The sequence below is a fragment of the Tachypleus tridentatus genome, chromosome 9, assembly GCF_004210375.1.
Source record: "Tachypleus tridentatus isolate NWPU-2018 chromosome 9, ASM421037v1, whole genome shotgun sequence".
NCBI lineage: Eukaryota > Metazoa > Arthropoda > Merostomata > Xiphosura > Limulidae > Tachypleus > Tachypleus tridentatus.
In genome coordinates this window covers 54318292-54343302 of record NC_134833.1, presented here as the reverse complement: position 1 = coordinate 54343302, position 25011 = coordinate 54318292, and the positions used below count along the sequence as shown (strand labels likewise).

The 25011-nt window shown below is 33.3% G+C and overlaps 1 protein-coding gene across 1 annotated transcript in view; it reads right to left on the bottom strand.

Moving 5' to 3' along the window:
• Positions 1-1245: 1245 nt before the first annotated feature.
• LOC143225266 (uncharacterized) overlaps positions 1246-25011 on the bottom strand; it is a 26435-nt gene continuing 2669 nt past the window's right edge. Inside the window, exons 2-8 of the mRNA XM_076454350.1 lie at positions 22598-22892; positions 18791-18948; positions 13141-13261; positions 12197-12366; positions 6567-6732; positions 3790-3873; positions 1246-2969 (exon numbers count right to left, since the gene is read on the bottom strand). Of these exons, the coding sequence (XP_076310465.1) occupies positions 2815-2969; positions 3790-3873; positions 6567-6732; positions 12197-12366; positions 13141-13261; positions 18791-18948; positions 22598-22892 (1149 nt within the window). The 3' untranslated portion in view covers positions 1246-2814. The remainder of the gene's footprint in view (positions 2970-3789; positions 3874-6566; positions 6733-12196; positions 12367-13140; positions 13262-18790; positions 18949-22597; positions 22893-25011) is intronic.

The following is a 25011-nucleotide window of genomic DNA, read 5'->3' as shown; positions in this document are numbered from 1 at the left end:
ATAAAAATGAATACGAATATTTTCACTGTAAATTTAATTACTGTGACTGTTTTATCCGTTCCAAGTAAGTTTTAAAGATGAAATATAAATATCAATATAACTTTATTTTAAAAAATTAAATTAAAATTATTTTTTAAATTTTATAATGAATCTGTCACTTATGGAACGAGAGTATCGTTACCCACTTAAGCTATCAAGCATCTGCAATGTCAACCGACATTGTTACTTGTGAAATATTCATTAGTACGTGAGGTAATTAAATAATTTCAGATGTAAGTAATGATAGACTTATTTGTTGTCTTCTTAATGATAAAATTTTACCCCATCATTAAATGAGAGCTGTTATTATGATTATCTGAATTTTTCATCATGTCATGTTTCTTTTATCGCCTACATTCATATTTAAGCCTATGCTGTTTCTCGTATTTTAGCAGAATATAGTATACTCACTCCATAGACTAAAGCCCTAGTTCTGTTGTTTTAGATATTTTTGTATTATTCGAGAACTTAAAAAGAGTAAAATAAAAATACAAATGTTCAAACCATATTAAAAAGGGAAACGAAACCTTCGTTTCTCTACATGTTCAACGAAGTAAGAGAAATAAGTATTATAGCGTTACAGGAAATTATACATTCTGTAGCTTTTATTGATAAAACTACGAAAACTAGAATTCGTACTATCATGTTAAATTTAAAACTCGTTATTTACTGATGGCAGAGCTATATCAGATCTTTAATATAATTATATAACAACGAGTACACAACTGCAAATAAATTCAAAGTATGAAACTTGGTTATCAAACTTAAGTACGTCACTATGTCATTCCTACATCATAAATAATAATGTTTTTTGTATTCCCTAATCGATTTTATTTTATAGTATCTGTTCAGTTTACACCTGATATTGCATTAGTTCTACCACCTGGACCGTTGAATCGTTTCTTTATATAAGTTCGAGTTGTATTTGTTTTTTATGATGCATAATTCACACAAGCCTAGGGAACTTGTAGTGTGGAAATATGAAATGATTCTTTTAGTTATTTCAAATCATTTCTTTGTAGTAGCGTATAAAACGTAGAGTTTGCGAGTATTAATGAAAAAGTTATACATTTAAACAGCCCTGTATGAATCGTAACATACAGATAGATATACTTTTTAAACATTAGTTGATATACGGTGAAAATCACAGTAAATACCTTTACAAGAAAGAAATGACACCAAGTTTATATCAAATACACACTGATTTTAATAAAAGAAAACCACTGAATAATATCAAGTTTTGCATAACTTAAAAATGAAACGCTAGTTTTTACAATGTTATATTTATTAAACAAAATACTTAATATTTACATAAAAGTCTAATAAAAGTGATATCTGATTTGTTGTCCACACTAAACTGATATTCGTGTGATACACATAGAAAAATATTTTCCATGTAAATAGAGACTATATATTTTTATACGTCAAAATATTAGGTTGTATGATTACAATATTTCAAATAGATTATTCCTTTACTTCCTGTACAACATAACTTTGATGGTGAAAATTTAATTTGATATGTTTCTTAACTTTCCAATTGGGCAGCATTTAATAAAGTGATCGTAGTGGAAACGTAAATGATAAAACTTACATTGACACACACACATAAACATTTTACTTTTCTACAATAATGAATTACAGGTAAAGAAAGAAAGAGTCAGAAATTAGAATAAACTAAACCACAATTCTTTGACAAATTATTACTCGAACTAATATCGGACGAATTTGATAAGATTCAAGTGAATTATTTGTGTAGGGTTTCCCAAAACGTGCGATATACTTTTCTTCAAAATAATACATTATCTCTGAAGTTTATAAAAGTAATAATATTAAAATAATTATATTATTTTACTGAAAAAAAATAATTATATTAATGGTGCCTTCTCACCTATTGACCTTTGAATGTTACCTTGATTTTCGGTTCTTGTTTGAAATAATTAGAAAAATAGTTATAATGTCTAACAGCTTATATTTGTTGCAACGCAGTATGCAAGCTGCAGTCCGAGGTCGTTTGCAGTGTGCTGTAATATTATGTTAAGTAGTGGATATTATTATATAATTTTAAAAACGAAAATTGCCAGTAGACATAAAAACGTAATAGGTACGAAATAAATTTGGCCCGTACTATAATAACATGTATAATATTGTTTCTTTTCACACTAAAGTTTGCACTCGATAATCAAAAATATTAGCCAGTACAATAACACTAATTAAAGTGTCTATGCATTTTAATATCTGTGCAGATTCTGACGTGAATTCTACGAAACACTAATGTTCAACAGACCATAGTATAAACGTACGATATACAGAGTTATTTAGAGTTCTTAGTACTGAGTAAAATTTTGTATTCGTTACATAAAAAGTGAAAAGCACAACATTTCAAAATTTTGTTACTATTATTTCAGATTCAAGCTTTCTTCAGGGTCACTATAAGAGCACAAACGGACAGGAGACTGCGTTTTATGTGCCAGTCTTGTTTGTACTTACATCACTTCGCTTAGAGCTTAGCCTTTAAAGAATGTTTGAAACTTGAACGTCAAACTCATTGCAATAAAAATAGTAACAAGAAAGATAAACTTCTAAAATTTCTACTCGAATCACTTTGTATGTAGATACCAACCCACAGTGAACTTTGACCTTTGTCACAAAGCCCTTAGAAACCTTCAAGTAGGAGATATAAAAACTGTAACTTCTTTGTAACACCTACTCAGCAAATCAACAGTGTAATATAAACCCCATTTATTTATTTGAGTGTATGTTCCTTTTATTTTTGATTCAGTGGAGTATTTGTAGGTAACGATGATGAGGTTGGCCAATCAGAGGAATTCCTTGGTTATTGTTGTAGCACTCGTAGCAACAGCCGTACGTCACAAGGCCTCTATCAACAGGATACAGGCGGCCACAGCGAAGACATTTCTCTTGCTGCGAATCTGGAAAGATGAATGTGAGTAACAAATTGCTATACGGCTAGTGCAATAATAAAAAAACATCAGTGTAACGATACTCAATGTCGCACTTAAAACTAACAATGAAACATGTAACGTTAAAATTTTGAATTTCTCAAACTTGTTTCGTAGAGTTCCCGTACAGTATTCTAACCATTGCGCAGTTAATAAGCAAATAATTTCCTCTAATTTATGTAATTATCAGTATGCGTGTTCTTTATTTATAGCAGAACCACATAGGGTTATCTGCTCTCTCTACCAAGGGAAATCGAACGCCTGATTTTAGCGTTATAAGTCCATAGGCTTAACGCTGTTCCATCGGGGAACTTATAATAATGAAAGACCATCGAAATAATTCAGTAGGACTTATCCCTTATCTTACACAACTAGACAACTTTAAAATAAAAAAATAATTTGTTTCAGCATGATGTTATGATTTTGCAATAGTTCTGTGTACCTTGTGACGTCTTATCTCTTCGATATATATGTTTCTAGTGTGGTGGCTTAGAATTCCCTTGACATTTGATGTTTTCAAATCTAAAAGTAGTAAGAGAAACCGATGATTATAATCTCACCTTCAAGTCTGAACACAATAACCGAGTGAAAGCGAGTAGAAATTTATATCTGTATCTAGCTAGCTTGATCCTATTCGTACTCGTCAACAGTGACCTTGATTCTGGTTTATTGCCATTTTATGAGCCCGGAGTTTCGATCTAATGTCGTATATATTTCACCAAACCGCATTCTACTGTTTGTTAGCCTAATGTAACCTTTGATAACGTTCCGTGGTATTTGAAAATCGTACCTTCATGAGTCTTTAGATGGGCGCGAAGGTTGCATGCTAGGGCGAATCTCTTATGGCATACCTTGCAAACATGAGGTCTGTCTCCTGTTTAGAAATAACAAAAAGAGTTGAGTAGTTTGTTATTACTAAATACAAAATCTATAAGATAATTGATTCTTAAAGTTGAGGATTTGATATTGCTAAATACAAAATCTGTGAGATAAGTGGTTGTTTTTTTTGCTATTATTTAAAGCCTTTTTAAATTACACAATATCGTTTCAAGTTCCTTTTCATCTGGTAATGTCATAAATAATTAACACATTCACTCCCTGGGTCACATTTGTGGAAGTTCGTTTTTGCTCAACTTCATTTTTTTACACCTCATAGTAATTTTGTGTCAGATTTAGGGCCATTAGATATGAATACGGATTTTGTTAATGTTAACAAATGAGCGATGTGGACCTCTACAAAAGTCCATTTACTGCCGAGACTATGTCACTCACATCGTTTTTGTTCTAACAAGAGGTATATTTTATTTTTATAATATATAACCCGATTAAAAAAATCGATAAGGATTTATATTTCAAATCTTTGTTTTGTGATATATATGTGTGTGTGTGTGTGTGTATTAGTTAGTTATAACCTAAAAACAAGCCGAAACAAAAATAAATAAAAAATAAAAAAACGCTACATTATTCCATTAAAAGGTTTAATCTTCGTTTTAAATTTGTTAATACAACAGTTTTGATATCCTTTTATAGAACTGGAAGAAAGAAAATTTAGCTTCTGAAACAAAAGATATATTGAGTTTCTGTATTTACAATAATTATATATTTTTCAATAACCAGGTTTTTAAACAAGTAATAGAAGTTCCAATGGGAGTTAACTATTCTACTTGTATAGCAAATTTATATCTTTACTATTATGATAATAGATTTATTGAAAACTGCACAAGTCCAGGTATATTTACATTAACTTAGAGATATATAGATGATTTAATTAGTATAATTCTGAAATAATCAATGTTATCAACACCATTTATCCAACAGAATTAAAAATTGAAAATACTGCAATATATAATACAGATACACATTATTTAGATTTAGAAATTAAAATAATTGATAAGGATACTAATGTAAATATTTTTGTTAAAAGAAAATATTTGCTTTTCCAATTTATGGTTTACCATTTTTTAACTTCTGTTATAAGCATTATAATTTCGCAGTTTTTCAGATATTGTAAAATTTGTAATAAATTACAATATTTTATCAGTAACGTCGAAATAGTGATACAAAAAATAGTAGTTAATGGATTTAATAACGAAACTTTAAATACAATTATTAAACTATCCTATAACAAATATAAAAATGTATTAAATAAATATAAAGAAATAAATATTAAAGAAATTTTATCAAAATTTCTAATAACTGTTTTTAGTTGTGAATAAGGTCATTTAACAACTTGGCGCTACTTTATGCGGATGTACACCTTCTCGCATATAAAGGCTTGTTTAGAGCATGATAGTCACAGTACACGTAGTAAATGGGTGGTGGTTGGGTGCTATACTAGTTTATTTAAATATCTCGATGGGACTCTCCATACTTATATAATTCGTTTATTGGGCTATCAGTTAGTGTCTTTCCACCATAATGGGGGCTGAAACGCTAACTTTGGAAAGCAGTCACCTTCTCACAGCTGTCTGGAGGCAGTGAAGGGTGGTATAGATGTGGGACGTTATGTGCTTGAGCATCCACATCTCTCCTAATTTCTATTTCTATATCTATTGCTACTCTTATTTCTTATGTGAGACTGGCGAATGAAGGTTAAGACTGATAGACAAATGTATGCCCACCATAATATGGGTCCTACTTCCGCATTCACCTCCAAAACCTAGGGTATATTTTATATCCCACAGTATAGCTTGTATCTTGGGATCTTTGTTGTTCGTGCAGCGTCTTTTTGTTTATTATTTTTTTAATTTATGTTGTTTCGGCTTGTTCTTAGGTTATAACAAACAAATATAATTAGTCAGAGGTTTGAAATTGCTGTTTTTACCACAGTCCTTCCTTTTGATTTTGTTTACTTAACTTTATCAGTGTTAATTTTCTCCAAAATATATATATATATATATATACATATAATCACGTTTTTATTGTGACATAATACATGTGTATACAAGTAAGTGTTTTTTTTTTGCCTGAGCATTATTATAAAACCATAACAAAATCTTAAGAATAAGCCTCATGAACCAGATTTAAACAGCCCCTTACAAATTTACAGTACTATGAAACACATTTGTGTGACGTGGATTTAGTAATATATTTTGTGTCAATGACACCGGTATATTACCATAAAACCACATCACTTATATATGAGCAACGCGGTAACTAAAGTGTTAATACGAAAGTTGACTTATTTATTTTAATAATACAAAACTAAAAGAAAGACTTCCTATGTATATTTTTAACGGGGTAAAGAGAAACAAACGTATATGTAAGAAATTAGTTTTTGGTCTTTCCGTTGATTTATTTGTTTTTCATTTACTTAATATTTTTCATGACAGACTTCAATATAAATAATTATATGCATAAATAATTTTTACTCGACCTTTGAAGGATTAGAGATTTAAAAAAGTCAAAATTTAAATCATTAAGCATGATATTCTACACAATAAATGTAAGTATCAACCATTTTCTAGTTCACGTGTTAAATTTTAAATGTAAATACCCTAATTAGAATTGTATATAATTAACCTAATAGTATGTTAAGGTCGCTATTATGTGGCCCTCGAAGCTTACCAGTGTGAAGAAACAAATGGTTTCTGTGATTCGTCTGCTTGCTGAATCCACGCCCACATATGTGACATCTAAACGGCCAAGAGCCGTTGTGTATGTACATATGACTCTTCAGGTCTCCGGGCGTGGGGAACGACTTCGCACATATGTTACACTTGTGCGGTTTTTCCTGAAAATACATAACTGAATTTTGGTATTAAGTATCAAAAGGCATAAATATTGTTATTATTTATTTATGTTCTGTAGTAACAGCTTAATGACTTTCATTCTTCAAAAATACTTAAAATAACGAGGTGATATTAAGTTTAAGTTTTATTTATAGGTATGTGTACGTGTTGCAGCCTGAAAAAAGAAAGCAAACGTTTTATGAATAACAATAAATGTTTGTTGTTGTTTTCTAATACCAGAATTATGTTATCATGTTTAAAAACATTTCATTCTGTATCCATGCTGCGTTGTCAGGTTTAAAATTTTATTTTACAACAATCAACCACTTTTTGTACAAGTTTATCATTTATAAGGGATCAAAACTGAAAACACCAGATAAGAGATACAATTCTTTATTTGCATATTCGATAACAACTGAAAGACATCAAATATACCAATTTTTCACACCTTTCTATCATAAGCATGATAAAACATACCTAGATTTTGAATAACTTACAACGTGCAGGTCGTATTTATTGACTGGTGTTGTGTTGTACTTGTGTTAATATTTCACTCTTCATCGTGGGTTTGATTTTTAATCTTACCAATTATATTGATTTAAAAGAAAGCAACAGAAACGTTCGCTCTCGAAAAACTTCACTTGAGTGTCATCAGATAACGTAAAAGACTCAACTGCTAGAGTTAAAACATGTTTCGTGTCTTCTTATCTCGTGACAATCTTCAACAAAAAGCGTAGCGTACTATGTTGGTTATAAGAAGGGCAAAACTCCCTGTCCACAGGCGAAGTACCACAAAAAAAGAAAAGAAAAATCTCTCATACTGGCAAAAGATAACGTTTCTAAAAAACAGCGCCGCGTTGCCCACGGTTATCTATCATTTCTTGCCAGTCATTTTCTTTCTGCCTATAGTGTACAGACCTTCTGAACGTGTGAAGAATTGTCGCGCGGGCAGAAAAACACCTACTAGAATTCCTCTCATACACCAATTTGAAGTGAATGAATCGATAAAGGATTTTCCTAAGCTTTAAAAGAACGTTACCTTTACTTCTAATTCGTTTAAACATTAAGAAAAATTCAGAGAAGATCATCGTAAAAGTACACCAAGTTGTTTTGAAAATAGTATTTCACAGAAAGATGTCTTTCAGCAGTTAAGTAGAATTTTAAACATAAGAAAGGTGAATTTTCACTGTGATATAATATAGCAGACTACAGATGAACATAATTTCAAAATATAGAAAACTGAAACTTCGAAGATTAAGTCTGTCGTGTTGGAATGTACATATGTGTACTCCACTTAATACATTTATTACTTGGACAAAAGTTTAAGACTACTCAGCTAGAAACTGGAAACTTCATTGAATTCTTGCTTTCTGCGCTTGAATTTTGGATGCATATATCTTACGAGTAACGTCGCATTTGGTGTGTCATTATTACCTCAGTTTGTAGTCCCAAACCTTCCTAATCTCGCCATACTTTCAGAACCGTTGCCTAGCACCTGAAGGAGTGTATTGTTGACAGATACAATGTTGTTGTTCTTTTTGACAATTTTGTGTAAAAAGACTAGCATAGTTTGAAGTTAAGCCCAAAGTTTCACAATGGGCTATCTGTGCTCTGCCCACCACGGATACCGAAACCCGGTATTTAGAGTTTAAGTCCGCTGACATAGTGCTGTGCCACTGGGAGGAGGAGGGGAGGAGGACTGTAATAAATGGAGGGCAAGGCAACTAGAACAAGTAAGGTTAGACCGTAAAGTACCACAAAGACGTTTTGCTCAAATGTGATGGTCTTATTGGCTTTTAACCTGTTGATACCATTCTTGCATGAATGTGGAATGCTAGAGTGGTCCAGGTACATTCGTTGCTGTAGGGCAGGGAGGTTTTAAACCGTAACAACCCCCTGATCGACTAATTTATTGGATCTGAAACGAAGTCAGTGACCGCAAGGAAATTCTTATATGTTAGGTGCTTGACGATATCACTTCAGCCAATCAAGTGATTGCGTGTGTGAGCTGATATCGAAGGCCTGGTGATATATTCTTTAACTTGAGGACTGTGTCATGTACCCATCGTAATTTTTAAATCTACATTGTTTCTGTGCTTTGATGTTCTAAAGTCTCTTAACATCAAGATCCTCTTCATCTCGTAAAATAAACCGCGAAACATTTCGATGTGGAGATAAAGTAAAGTACCTGGGTAACAACAACTAGGTCACAGTCTCGGTAAACTTTATCGTAACTTTAAAATTAATCCAAGATTATATCGTACTTTAAACCTTTGTCGCTAAAAAAACAAAAACAGAACTAAAACCTTTTTCTCAACAGATGTTGTTATTTTAAAGTCGTTAGATATATCTAATAACATTTACTGACAAGAAAAAACAGTTTAACATTTTTCCAAAATGTACATCAAAGAAAATCTTAGAACAATCAAAAAACTAAATGCTTCTTTCGAAACTAGGTATAGCTGAATTGTACTACAAAGCACAATTTGCTCGAGTATGACTAAGAGATGAATTTTAGTAGAAAACATTATCTTATTATAGCTAGTTGCTATTGTGTATATCCTTGTATTTTTCAATTAAATTGAACAACTGTTAAACAAAAAATATAATGTTTACAGTTACCAAAACATGAATTTAGTTTTTAATAACTTAACAGAATAAAAGAAACAAATAAACTGGAATTTCCAACATTAATAAATATTAACATAACTTGAAGATTTTCTCTAATTTTAATGTCATGTGTTTTAGTGTTTGCCAATAAACTATGCGATACAGAAAACTACTTTTGTTTGATTGTTTTTCAGTCGCTGGATATCTTATTTGTGTGTAGTTAAGTTCAAAGCTTCACAATGGGCTATTTGTGCAGTGTCTACCACCGGTATCCAAACTCTGTTAATAATTCCTAGTGTAGTTTTCTTCCATTGATGTTGTCATCACACGATCCTCTCTGGGAAGAGTAACTCTAGATTGTTGATGCACATTTCTTCTGAATTAAGAGTACGGTTAATTCAACTAAATGTTAATAATAATAATAACGTGCTGTCTTCCTCAGGCAGGTTGGATTACACAATCTTCCACTTCCACTTCTGTCTTCTCTGGGCTCGGCATGGTCAGGTGGTTAGGGCGTTCGTCTCATAATTTGAGAATTGCAGGTTCGAACCCCTGTCACATCAAACATGCTCGCCCTTTCAGCCGTAGGGACGTTATAAAGTTACGGTCAATCCCACAGTTCGTTGGGTAAAACGTAACACAAGAGTTGGCGGTGGGTGGTGATGACCAACTGTCTTTCTTCTATTCTTACACTGATAAATAAGGGACGGTAGGGCAAATAGTCCTCGTGTAGCTTTGCGCGAAATTCAAAACAAACAAACTGTCTGTTCTGTGATTTTCTCACCAGGTCCTCATATTTTACTATCTCAGTGCACTCTTTAATATTTGTTATCTTCTCTGTTTTCGGTCTTCCCATATATCTTTTTTTCTTTTTCATCTTTCCATTCATTTGTTTTGTCTTTCACATTTTTTATTTCACCAGGCTTCCTTAACCTCTTTACACTTGTTTCTCATTTCTTAATCTATTTCTTCATATTCTTCTGTTCCTTTGTGTCTTTTCTGACTTCCATTACTTGCAATATTTCATCCGTCATCCATGATTTTCTCTTCACGTTTTTCTTCTTTGGGAGAAATTTTCAGAAAGAGGATCGATCGCAGGGGACCAAATTTCACCTCAATTCCATCACAATTTCTACGTCTGAGGATCATGATTTTCGATGGGATCGTAATTAGTGAAGCCTCAAGGTAACTGACCACTAGTCCTTTTCTATCAGGAGTGTGCCCTGGATGTTGTACCATCTAACATTCAGGTTTCTCCGCTTCTACCGCTTTAGTTTTCGTGCACTGTAGGGGGTGACGTTCCGTGTACGACAGCTCAGTCAAAAACTGTTGACACCCTCACTTACCGTATTTTCCGGTTAATAAGCCGAGGCCAATTTTCAGCTCTGAAAATGAGGGTTTTTGCTTATTACCGCCCAATAAGCCGAAGCCACTTTTAAGAAGTGACAAGTTTCTTCAAAATGATTTCTTAGTCTCGTTTCAGCGTCAGCATGCATGTTCTGTGTGATCATTGGCGTTCTGTAGTAAAGCAGAACGTGTCGTATTGAGACAGAGATGGAATCAATATGTCATTCGTTATTGGCTCCACTCACTGTAATTAAGTAACCAATGAAATTCCAGAAACAACGTTTCACTGTAGTCTTAACGTGATTTGCTGATGGGACAAAATTACCGCCTGTGGTAATTTTCAAAAGAAAAACATTTCCTAAGAAGAAGAAATTTCCGAAAGGAGTGATCGGCCAATAAGCCGACCCCCAAAAATCAGGTCCAAAATTTAGGGCCAGAAATTCGGCTTATTAGGCGGAAAATACGGTAGTTTAGCACGCCAGTCGAGGTGAGGTCCCGTGGCGTTGACACGGGATATAATAATGATAATGATGGATAATTGGAATGAAAATATGAATAAATGATATTGTCAGCTCAATATACATGTTTATTTTTTATATTGTACCTCACTACTCTTTCAAAGGCCTATAAACGTTTAAAATGTTAAAATTTACGAATGAAAATTTTATAATATACAATTACAACCTTTATTTAAACTGATATACAGTTGTAAAACTCACTCTACATGTTTCAGCGTGGTTTCACGTGACTCACAACCGTTGTGACACTCCTAATGATGGTGTGAAACCATGTTGAAACATGTAATGACTTGTATATTATAAAACGCTGTTTGTTTGTGGATTTTAATATTTTAACATATATATATATATATACAGACAATTCCCTTTAATGTTAACATTTTATTATTAGTCTATGAGCGTCTTTATTAAAAAACGGTTTAAATTCTTTGGTCAACACTGAAAACCTTAAAACACAATAAATAATTCTGTGCAATTAATACTTACCGTAATTGTAATTTGTATATGAGTAATACAAAATTGATAAAACACAATACAACTACTGTGTCTGATGTATCTAGCTAGCCTTATGAGCCTTCGTATTGGCGAAAGGCGTCGTCAGCACTGGGTCTATGTTTGATATATTGTTATGTATTATTTTCTGCTTTATCTATTCAGTTGTTAGAATTTACACTTCCAGTACTGAGAATAGATACATTTTTCTTTTGTTTGTAGCTTTAGTAAATTAAGCATATTGAACACTACAAAAAAAAAAACTGAAGTGAAAAAAAAAAGACAAAAAGAAATGTTCAATCCATAATAACATTTAAGATTCAATCCATAATAACATTTAAGACTTCTTGGATTTCCACACATATCAATGTGAAATGTTTATGTAAATTTTAGTAACTCAGCAAGTAGATGTTACATTTTGCGAACTAACAAACGTTTGAAGAAATACTTTTATGCACAGTACGGTCTAGAATCTATTATTGTTAACTAATATCTTTACCTTGCTGTGTGTCATACGGTGGTAGTAAAGGTTTGAACTGGCAGTAAATCTTTTACCGCATATGGGGCATTGATGGGGTTTTTCACCTGAGTGAATACGACGATGAGTATTCAAAGAGCTGGACGTGCTAAATCCTTTACCGCACACATCACAAACATGTGGCTTCTCTCCTAACAAGGAAATAAAACCAAATGGAAATGAAAAAGAAGCGTATAATTGTGGAAATAAAAATCAGTTTAATTATTTAAATATAATATTATTATCTGATTACTTGAGTCGAAAAATGACATCGACGTTTATACAATCGTGCGCATACAAATAATAGGTTGTATCAGTGGTAAAAAAATATTTCTTGCTTCGATATGGTGTTTTTTTTTTGTCTATTGTCCCCGTGCAAAAAGTGATTTTTAATACAGTGTTTATAAGACTAAATTAATATAAATGATGTGGAAGTGTATGCTACAAGGGTCGTAAAACAATAACAACAGATGTGTAAAATATACAGTAAGTAAACAGTTGGTGAACTCTGTTAGGCCTAAAAATATATTGAAGTGTTACGCGTAAAAAATTGCAGTTTTTAGGCCATAGCTATAACTAATATTTATATTTATTTTAAAAGCTATAACCAATATTTATCTTTATTTTAAATGTGTATTGTGGAAGAGTGTTTGTTCGAAGTTAAACACAATGGGCTATTTGCGCTTTGCCCACGGTGGTATTGAACCCGGGTTTCTAGCGTTATAAGCCCTAAGACTTACCACTGTGTCCACTGGAGGGCATTTAACGAGCGAGCAAAGCCCCAATTCTAGTCACGCCCTTGCCATACATTTATTTATTAAGTTTTATTATTGCTTATTTACGATTTATTATTCTTCAAAGGCTGGTTTATTTTGGGATTTAGGTTGTGATAGCCTAATGTTGGATAGTTTTCCGGAAACACGTACCTGTGTGAGTACGAAGGTGTCTCCTGAGGAGAGACGGTCGGTCAAATGATTTTCCACAATAATCACAAGGAAGGAATGTCCGCTCTCGTGGCTTCTTGACTGGCCTGAGATCGACTAGTGGCTAAAAACAATTAAAATTTGTCCTCAGTTCAAGCTGACTTAAACCAGAAATACACTTTAAAACCCATTAGACAAAAACAAATATATGAACCAAGAGTAGCGATTGGTTCTTATTGTTGAAATAAGTTTAAATATTAGTCTAATAATTGAACCCTAACAGTTTCACTGGCCGTGGGCAAAAATATAAGACATTTTCTCACGTTATGTGGAGATTATTTTGTTTTATTTCGGAGCAAAGCTACAATAGGTTATCTGCTGTGTCCACTGTGGGGAAACAAATCCCGAATTTTAGAGCTCTAACTCCACAAACTTATTGCTGTTCCATCGGAGGACACGTGGACTTTAATGTGAAATCAACTATGTACGTTGTTGTTAACCAGAAAGATACACTACGAACCATCTGTGTTCTGGCCACTGTAGATATCAAAACCCAATATTTGGGGTTATAAGCCGCCAGTCTTACGGCTGAACCACAATGGAACGATTTTATATCACACGAAAAATGTTCAAATGAAGTACAGTGTGGAACTTGTAATTAGAGTAACATGCACATATATATGTAAACTGATTAGTGAAATGAATGTTTACAATTTAAGGGAGTATTATATATTTAAATATTTATTACTACTACGCACACAATTACTGACATTGTTGCACATTCTCACTTAAAGGCAGCGAAAGTGTACAGCTATAAATTTCAAATGTTCCTTAAGGCTATGACATCGATACGTCCCAGTCTTCAGTGACTGTCACCGTATCAGAAGGTAAAGCATGTACTGAAATAAGAGAGAGGTAATGTTTAAAGCAGCACTATCACGTGCTGTAGAGTCTGACGAATCGGTGTAAGTAAAGCAAACTGAAGTCTTAACACTTATCTGGAAATAAGTTGTGTCAGCAACAGACAGATATTCAGTTAATCATCATTTCTTAAGAAATGTTCGATTTTAGGTTCAGAAAAAGAGAAAGGATTTCCAACGCTTTTAATGTTATTTAATCAATAATGTATGTTATAGTATTATTAATAGCTTCCTACCAATGATTCACAAGCTTCTGAATGCCATTTCTATAAATTTCTTTGGGTTTGGAAGAAAAGAATGTAGATAGAGTGGTTTTTGACATCATCATATGTTCCAAGCTCTTTTTCATCAAAATAGTTCTACAAATTTCGAAATAGATGATAATAAGATGGGACAAGGTCTGGAGAATAAGGAAGATGTGGAAGTGTTTCCCAGTCTAGCTTTTCAATCTTTGCATATGTGATCCTTGCTGTCTGGGGCCGTGCATTATCCTGGTGTAACACAACACCTTTACGTTTGATCAAATCAGGCCTCTTTTCTTTCAATGCAACATTCAAGCGCTCTATCTGTTGACAATAGAAGTTTGATGTAATCGTTACGTTGAGTGGCAGCAACTCAAAGTAGACCACAACAACAATATCCCACCAAATGCTTAACAAGACTTTCTTAGGGTGGCGGTCCATCTTGGGCTGTGCTTTAGCCAGTTTATCTGCACTGAGCGATTGTCTGCGGCGCTTAACATTTTTATAGAATATTCATTTTTCATATATAGTCACTAACCTGTCCAAAGAAGTGAGTTACGTTCACAAGAGTGTAGCGAATTGCAAATGTCCACTTTTGCTCCAAGGTTGGCTTTTCTCAAATCATGGGGGACCGATTTTCCAAGTTTTGACACCTGTCTGAGCTGTTGCAGATGTCGGTGAACTGTTGAATGAGTTGAATTAAGCTTCTTTGCTAGTTCTTCAACTGTTACAGCATAACCTTCACCAAGTGCAGCCAGCAGCAAGTCATCATCAAACTCAGCAGGACAACCTGAACGTGGCGCATCACTTAAGCTGTAGTCACGTGAACCACCTTTCACATTTTCTTTCATTGAGAGACTCTGCGCTATAAACACCTTGAGCATTTCGTATAGTTTCTGCTACGCTATTGCCTTTTTTAAACTCAAAAAGCATTATATGCCTAATGTACTTCTTAGACACATCAATCTTAATAAGTGATTATTCGATTAATGATCCGAAAAAGTGGGGTTGGGTTAGTTTCTTTTATTATTTCTGAACATTTTTATACACGTTCTGCTACATATTTTAGTCATTAAACCTACAACAAAGACAGAAATGATGATGCACTTTCTGTATTAAATTTTCGAACATTACTTGAGGGATAACTTCATATTAACAATTACTCGGTTTTTTGAGTTGTGACAAACGTACCTTTATTTATGTCAGTTATATCAAGCTGTTTTACCCGTATTTAATATTTTGCACGTATGTGTGTTTGTGTGAAGATAGGGAAAGGGTAGGATATAAAATATGAAAAAACGAGAAATTGTGAAAAATTATGTTAATCAATTGGGTCTAGTGCTGGTACACTGAAACGTTCTGTTTATCACCAGTGTCCGGTGTTGATACACGGCTTTATAATACTTACGAGGCTAAAGATAAACCTCAAATGACAAAGCACGCATTCATTTAAAATAAGAATTAACAAGATAACTTATTTAGAATTTGATTATTATTAACAAAATGTTTAGTCTGTTTTATCTATTTGTTGTGTGCAGCTGTAATTATAGAGAATACATGCTTAATACATTGTGTACGCAATCTGAGAGTAGTGGCTTCAATTTCCCCGTCCCGCCAAACATGCTCGCCCTGTCAGCCGTGAGGTGTTATAATGATACAGTCAAATCCACTGTTCGTTAATAAAAGAATAGCCCAGTAATCGGCTGTGGGTGGTGATGACTAGTTGCCTTTCCTCTGGTTTTTCACTGCAAAATTAGGGACAGCTAGCGCAGATAGCCCTCGTGTAGCTTTGCGCAAAATTCAAACCAACCCCAACTTAACTTGAGCTTTTTTGAAAATGAAGATTTTCTTTTCTTTTATTAGTTGCTTAACAGATATATTTTAAATCAACAAATGTGGTTTAGGTGGTTTAAACCGAAGTATATCTGCACTAATTTTACACTTTTATATACACTGCTGGCCAAAATCTTAAGATCAGTGAACATAAAGAAAACATATACATTTTGCGTTCTTAGACTCAACTACTTATTTGAGTAGAGCTTTTAAAGATGAAAATAAGAAAATGGAAAATAAAATTAAAAAACTTTTTAGCATTTAATAGGAAAAATGTAAAAACTATAAAATTAGCTTAAATACTAGCTGGTCAAAAGATTAAGACCATACCAAAAAGACGTCCTAAACGGGGTAGGAAATGCCCAACAAGAAGTCTCCGTAGTTAGTTGCACGGCCGTCATTGCGAATAACTTTAAACATTCGTTTTTGCATGGTCGATATAAGCGTTTGCAGAAGGCTGGTTGGAATGTTATTCCAAGTGGTGAAGATGGCTTCACGAAGATCATGCACTGTTTGGAATTGACGTCCATTTCTACAGACTTCCCTTGCCATCCACCCTCAAACATTTTCAATGGAGTTCAGTTCGAGCAAACATGCTGGATGGTCCAAAAGAATCACGTTATTCGCCATGAAAAAGTCCTTTGTCCTGCGGGCATTGTGGATTGTAGCGTTGTCCTGCTGAAAGATCCAGTCATTTCCACACAAGCGAGGGCCTTCAGTCAATAAGGATGCTCTCTCCAACATGCCAATGTAGCAGCTGCTGTTTGACGTCCCTGTATAACCTGTAGCTTTATTGTTCCATGGAAGGAGAAAACACCCCAGATCATGATGGAACCTCCTCCATTGTGTCGTATAGAAAATGTCTCCGGTGGGATATCGTTATCGTGCCAGTAACGTTGGAAGCCATCTGGACCATCCAGGTTAAATTTTTTCTCATCAGAGAAAAAAACTTTCGTCCAATTTTCTGCGTCTCATGTTTGGTGCTTCTCAGCAAAGCTTAACCGAGCTGTTTCGTAGTGTGGAAGGAGCCGTGGCCTTCGAAGACGTTTACGTTTTCTAAAGCCTTTCTCTCGTAGACGCTGTCTTATTGTTCTTGAGCTGCATTCAGTGTCCGTAAAGGCCTTAATCTGGTTCGAAGATCGACTGGCGTCTTGGCGGACAACCCGTCGAATCCTCTTGCTCAACGCCGGCGAAATTTTATTGGGCCGACCACTTTAAATTCTCATTCCGTATCCCTCAGGGTCTTTTAAGAAATTTGCACCAGCGGTTTTACTACGACTAATCTCATCAGTGATGGCACGTTGAGAGAGACCTTGCTTTTGCAGCTCGACAATTCTGCCACGTTCAAACTCTGTCAACTTTTTAGCTTTTGCCATGTTTTTACCCAATTTAACACAGGAGATGTCAGTGGGAGATGTTGACAACGCTAATGCTTGAACACAAATGACTAAATTTCCTTACGTGTTTACCGATTAACTCTTCGTTTCAGTATGGTCTTAAACTTTTGACCAGCTAATACTTAGGCTAATTTCATAGTGTTCACATTTTCCCTCATAAATGTTAAAAGGTTTTTTATTTTTATTTCCTCTTTTCTTATTTTCAATTTTCGAAGCTCTACTTAAATAAGTGTTTGAGTCTCACAACGAAAAATGCATATTTTTCCTTTATGTTGATTGGCCTTAAGATTTTGGCCAGCAGTGTATATATACTTTCATTCATTTCATCACATACAGTAACTTACTTCTGTAATGCATTATCTTTCTTATCGGAATTATTCATTTGGCCAAAATTGACAAAATAACTTTTTGTAGAAACATCTTCAGCAACAAACAAAACAACGTATATATTTTAAACACATAAATAAACAGCATTAAAATATTGGTAAAATATGACGATTCTTTTAAAAAAAGCTTTGTATATCTCAATGTAAAATCAATACGATGTATTTTCAACTTAATAGTTATCATTGAAAGCACACAATAAAAAATCATATAATCCTTCCCTTGCCAATGGAATTTTATGAACCATTATGTTAGATGATGTCGTCTAGCCATCTTGATATACGGCGATATTAAAACATAATTCTAGTTGAAATTTCATTAGTTTTAAAAGTCCAGAGGATTTTTATTCAGGAAACTTTTGATTTCTATTATAAGGATTCTTATACATCAAGTATTCGAAGTTGTTATTTAAATGTTGTATTGTAATAATTAGGTAATGTTTATACAACTAAAAAAACAAATCATCAATTCTACCATTGGTTCCCAACGTTGAAAAACATGATAAAGAAAACGAACCCCCGCTTTAATATTGAGTTAAAAACGTATTCCTTTAGCTTGCACTCAATTTTAACGTATTTTTGACTCGCTCTTGAATTACTTCTTTTGATTTACCTTTTTTTATATATGTGTATATATTAACCAATCTCAAATTTTTGAACAAAAATTATATGAGTCAGTGCTCAAAGATCTGACGGGGGGGTGTACGGTATATAAAGGTTGGGAACCAGTGGGTTTTACAGCTGATACTGAAGATAAATGTTAAATTTAATTCGTATCATATAGTGTTAAACTGGTTTATTTTGATTTGTAGCACTTAATATTTATTAGATATAGAGTATATAGATTTTCTTTTATTACTTGCACTTCAAATTAATACCTGACAAACGAAATTTTTGTTTGTTGAGAAAGGAGTATCTGGGGACGTTTGTAAGCTTGACATAGAACTTTTACTTAAATCGTGAGGTTTGTCGGAATCTCTGGAAACTGTTACAGACGGCGAAGACACCAACGACATTGACAAATCCAAGGGACTTTCTGCGTATAGTGAATAAAAACAATATATTCATTGTGAGCAAAAGGATAGCACACACCCAAAACTTATATATAAAAATAGAATTTTATCAACAATACATTTTAGAAATCACATTATGTTCGTAAACAATGTTTCAGTGTACATTCGTCAATAAATGCGCCACAGTTGCTTGTCCAGGTAATTGAAAATATATTTACAACAGCAATAGTGAGGAAGTAGCAGTCTTAATTTCACAGATTATACAGAAAAAAAAAGAAACAGTTTTGCTAAACAAAGATTTTTTCTCATTTTCCAGCCACTTTTTTGTCTGGTATGCTCGCCTTTTCAGCAGTGGTGGCATTTTAAAGTGATTATCAGTCAGATTTTTCGTTGGTAAAAAGTAGCTTAAGAGTTGGCTGTGGGCGTCGTTGACTAGTTACCCTTCCATCTAGACTTTTTTTTTTTTTTTGTAAATTAGTATGACAGTTAGCGAAGATACTCCATGAGCAATTTTGCGCGAAATTCAGTCAAACTGCTCAGAAGCATTTGTTTGCAAGCTGAGTAAAAACTTGTTTCTGTATGTAAACCGATAACTAATTTTCTTCGAATCCATTAATTTAAAAATCTAAAAATAAAAATGCAGACTTGAATTAGAAGTGATGTAACACCTTAAAGCAAACGTGTTAAACGTACAAGTTAAAGTTAAACTTTCCCATATGGCAGTAAATTGACACTGTATGCAACGAATTTGTTATTTTTACAAGATATATATACTCGTAAGTTGATTGACAATTTTACAATAAAAATTAAACAAGCCTCTCTAAAAGTGTAAACTGCTTTTCATTGAGACTCGATTAAGTATAACTAAGATGGTATAAATTTTCCGAGACAATGTGTACCACATGATCACATATTTATAAAAAAAACTACACATGAATTTATTTAGTTTACTGACAGTTCATTGTACTTGTTACAGACTGATATTAATAAAACTAAGAAATAAGCATAGTCACGTGGCACCAAGTTCACATTCATCGTCAACCCTATTCTGAAAAAGCAACTATTTCAATACATAACTTAAAATAACATCAATACGGCTCTTAATGTAACCATTCATAAATATTACTCCTCTGTTTTCTTACAAAGAATTGCGCACGACAGTTTGTTTGTTGTTAAGCCCAGAACTGCATAAAGGGCTGTATGTGCTTTGTCCGCCACAGGTGTCGTTGTACGTCAATAGGCCTAGGGTGGAGCCGTCGAGAAGTATTAAACAGGAAACAATTAGATGTTGTTATCGTCGACCGTGATAGTTAGTTTTAACTTTAGAAACAGTAAAGCGATTTTTGAAGCACATTAGAATGAAATATTATAAATATACATTATTCAGGATTTAACAAAGAAACGATAATTTATTAACATATGTTGTTAGCTACATAATTATTTCTTAAAAACAAAATTATATATATATATTTACAATACAGGCCTATTTTGCTCTACTAAAGATCAACTTGGAAGATTTGTTAGATATCCTGAATAGGCAACTGGAATTTATAATGTGATATAAAACAAAAACGTATCATAGACCTATGCTTGTATATTCATGAAATAAAAGATGCAAGTTTTATAAAAGCCGCGAAGTTAGTTGACTGCTTTGTTACTTCCACAAAAGAGGGTCGAAGGCAATCTGAAGGGGTTTCCTGTTTTAACCATTTACATCACTGTGAATTTTCGAGACTGTTAGACGCAAATAAGGTATACAATTTACAATAAAAATTAAATAAGCCTATTTATCAGATAAGAAGTATTTATAAGCATAAAGACTACACTTTAATTTTATAGTCAAATTGCGTGTTCTCTTATATGTCAATCAGAAGACACTAAAATGACGTCACGTGAGAGATGCTGGAAGTTGCAAGTTGTATTATCATAACGTTGGTAAAACAAAAACAAAATAATCTTTGTTATCCAGACTAACGTTAGTATGGCAATCGTTTATCTTAGAGAAATTATAGATTAAGAAGCTATTTAGCGAGTAATTACTTATTTTTAACTCGCAATTATATGCTTAGGATGAAGTCTTTTGTAGTCACGAGTTGGGACCTGGTAAGTCTTAGTAGTCAAGATTTGGGATCTGAGAAGTCTTTGTAGTCAGGATATCGGATCTGAGAAATACTTGTGATTTGAATAGGTTTTTATAGTAATAATTTGGGACATTAAACGCCTGTTATAGTTTAATATTGGGATCTAAGAAGCCATTTATAGTCATGATTTCAGAATTAAGAAATCTTTTATAGTCAAGATTTGGGACTGAAACGTATTGCAGTCAAGAACTGCAATTTAATAAGTCAACTATAGTCGTAGTTTTGGATTTAAGAAATATTTTATAGTAAAGACTCGGGATATGAGAAGTCTGTTGTCGATAGCTGGGATTTGATAAGTCTTTTGAAGTCATTATTTTTAGACCTGGGAAATATATTTATAGTCATAATTTGTGACCAGAGAAGTATTTAATAACGATTTCGAATCAGATAGTTTTTTAATGGTTAAAATATGGGACGTGAAAAATATTTTATAATCATGATGTAGGGTCTGAGAAATACTTTATAGCCATGACTTTGGATCCGAGATTTATTTTATAGTCATGTCTTGGGTCCTGATAATTTTTTAGTTAAAATTTGTGTTTTAAGAAGTATTTATAGTCAAGATATGAATCTGAGAAACATTTGGGATTTGAATAGTCTTTTATAGTCATGATTTGGGACCTGTAACGCCTGTTATAGTTACAAATTAAGCTCTAAGAAACCATTTATAGTCATTACTTGAGATCCAAAAAGTACTTGGGGCTATGATAAGTTTTTATAGTCAAAATGTGGGATATGAGAACTATTTATAGCCAAGATTTTGGATCTGAGAAATATTTTATACTTATGAATTGTGTTTGTTTGTCATTAAGCACAAAGCTACACAATGGGCTATCTGACCTCTGCCCACTACGAGTATTGAAACCCGGTATCTAGCGGTGCAAGTCCGGAAACATATCGATGTGGCGTTGGGGACATCATGAGCTGTGACCTAAAACGACTGTTATAATTAAGAGTTGAGACATGAGAAGTGTTCCTTTGTGCCATAAATTTGGATTCGAGAAGTCTTATGGAGTTATAATTTGTATCAATATTTTAAAACAGTAATTCTGTAATTTTATAAAGCTACTGTGTGTTATTCAACTTTTCCAAGGTGCTTGTCGAGATACGAAAACAACAACAAAACAAGTAAAAACAAACAAAAATTTAAGAATAAAACAAACGAGAAACAAAAGTAACTTACAGTCTGAGGTCAATATTGGATATGATTTAATGTTCGATAATTTGGTCTTAAACGTTCAAATAAATGAATATCAAATGTGGTATAATGATTAAGGGTGTACAGTATATGTTAAAAAACTTCAAAATATTTTGGGTAACGGTATGTAACACGCATTAAAACCTCAAACTATGTAATTCTTCACATGAAACATTTTTCTCTCAAGAAGTATGTCTTAGAGCTATAAAATGTGATTTAACAGTATATCAGAATTGCATAATGGATCTTTATGCTACAGTGAAAGTAAGTCAAGACAGGTCAATAGCTGTTACGAATATTCCTCATATTATCATTATACCATATTTTACCTACCTTCAATTGTTTGTCTACAAACGTTACTTTGAAATGGACTAGTCAGAAGGTTTGAGGTAAGCCCAAAGAAATTCGTCCTTTCTCTGTTTTCTTCGTAATGAACAATCAGTTCGGTGTTTGGAGCCACCTGTCGAATACATTCATAAGTTATGTCATCGCGACTTGCTCGCCCAACCAAGTTGACATCACTTGTCATTGTAGGTGAACATCGAAGAAACCGGATCCAGTTACAGTGTCGTACTTTACGGTTTTCCACCACTTGGATCTGATCGTAGCAACCAAATCTGTTTCGCACCTGTAATGTAATAAATGTAAAGTAATAAAACCAAGTCTTGGAGTTTCTTATGAGATTTTTCTTCCAGTAAAAAGTGTTGTTCGAACAGTGAAATAAATTAAATATATAAATCTCACTTAGTGATTGTGTAGTGGTTTCCACAAATTAAAATGGTACCCGAAATTTCAGCTTTACACAGATGCTTTGTCTTGGAAAAGGATGGATTAATAGCATCATTAAGTCAAAATGGGAGGTTTAAACTTAAAGGCCACTTATTTTTTAAGCACTTATGTGAATGACAATAGTAGATAAATTCAACTTGTTCGCTGTCGTTGTTGAAATGTAAACGGAAAGAATATATGTTGTTTAAGAATAATGATAAAAAAAGATCCAAGGATTTATAACTCTAATCCCGTCGCAGCTAGAACGTGTTCTGCCCTTTGAGGACACGCGCACTCTATAGTTTTCGTTGCTGTTAAGTACAAATCTACACAATGGGTTATCGGTGGTTTTCTCATAACGGGTATCGAATCCTTAATTTTAGCGTCATAAGGCTACAGACTTAAGAGTGACGGTCAAATCCTAAAAGGGGTATAACATTCTCGTTTCTTAAGACAGGGGTCATTGCTGAATGTTCGGAAATACATTATCCACAGGTATGCATTCATGTCGTGAGCTAGCCGCTTGAGTCTTGACATCTGTATTTCCTGGTGCGTAAATGAAAAGTCGCAACACCAAAACGAAGTATGCGTGAGTAAATCATAATTGTTTTTTAGCAGAAAACCAAAAAACAAATTAACAATCAAACGAAGCAGTAGTGAACAGTTGAAGCCTTGTTTATAGAGCCAGATTAAGAGATACCATGAAAACCATATAACATGATGTTGACGGTTATCATGCACAGTTAGAGTGCATCACACATCAATGACAGAATTGTGACCGCTAGCTGTCTGTCAAACTGTCTTAGTCTACGACAAACACAACTGGATATCAGTATCAAAAATACGAAGTAGGAGATTTATTACTATGAACACCTCCATTCACTATGAAGGATTTGCATGTATTGTAGTGTATGACTTTCCTGATCACGTGACTCCTTTTGAATTATTACGTGACAAGCTCTTAATCTATTGCATTCTCTTCTCACGAGGAGCTAAGCTCAAAATTAAAACTCACATAGGAACTTACGCTTATTGCAGGGTTGCTAAGCCTATCTCGCCATGTGTTTGTATTTTGCGAGTTCTAACTTCCTCGTTATGAATTTCAGTACTCATTAAAATAGAATGTATTAATGACGTATGAAGGAAAAAAAATTAAACGTACCTTTCTTTATTTACGTTGAACACGCAGTTGATTTTCATTGTCCTAATTATTATTATTTTCATCACTTTTGCACAATAACACTAATGTTTGAGGCAATTCAAGAAGATATATTGTTAAGACTAGTCTCTGCTGGAATCGTTATGATCATTTTAAGTTACCTATAGCAAGTGTTCTGTGTGACGAATGAAACTGTTTCCTCTAATTCGAGAATAAATTATCATGTCAAAATATGACAGAATTTACGCTCTCTTTTTACAGTACCTAACTTCTAAAAACTATTTAACATTTTTAAATTAGAAATCAATTATTCCAATAATAAAATATTTACAGGTAAATGTCTGATTAGTAAATTATTAAATTATTTAGGTTAATGTACTCCATTCGCTGTGAATATATTATATTTCATTCTTTTTCGTTAATTTAGAGTAGCACAAAATAATCTACAGTTGTAAAGTTTTCAATTAGACGATGCTTAATAATTTCAGTCTAGATATAAAGGTTAAAAATTATTATATAATTCATGTTTAATGATAACAATAATTTTGTGTGCGTGATATATTACATGAATAATTGTTTTTCGCCCAAAGTTATACGAGGGCTATCTGCGCTAGCCATCCCTAATTTAGCACTGTAAGATTAGAAGGAAGGCAACTAGTCATCACCACCCACCGCCAACTTTTGCGCTACTCTCTTATCAATGAATAGTGGGATCGAACACACATTATAACGCCCCCAAGGCTGAAAGGGTGAGGATGTTTGGTGTGACGAGGATTCGAACCCATGACTCTCAGATTATAAGTGATGTGCCCTAACCACC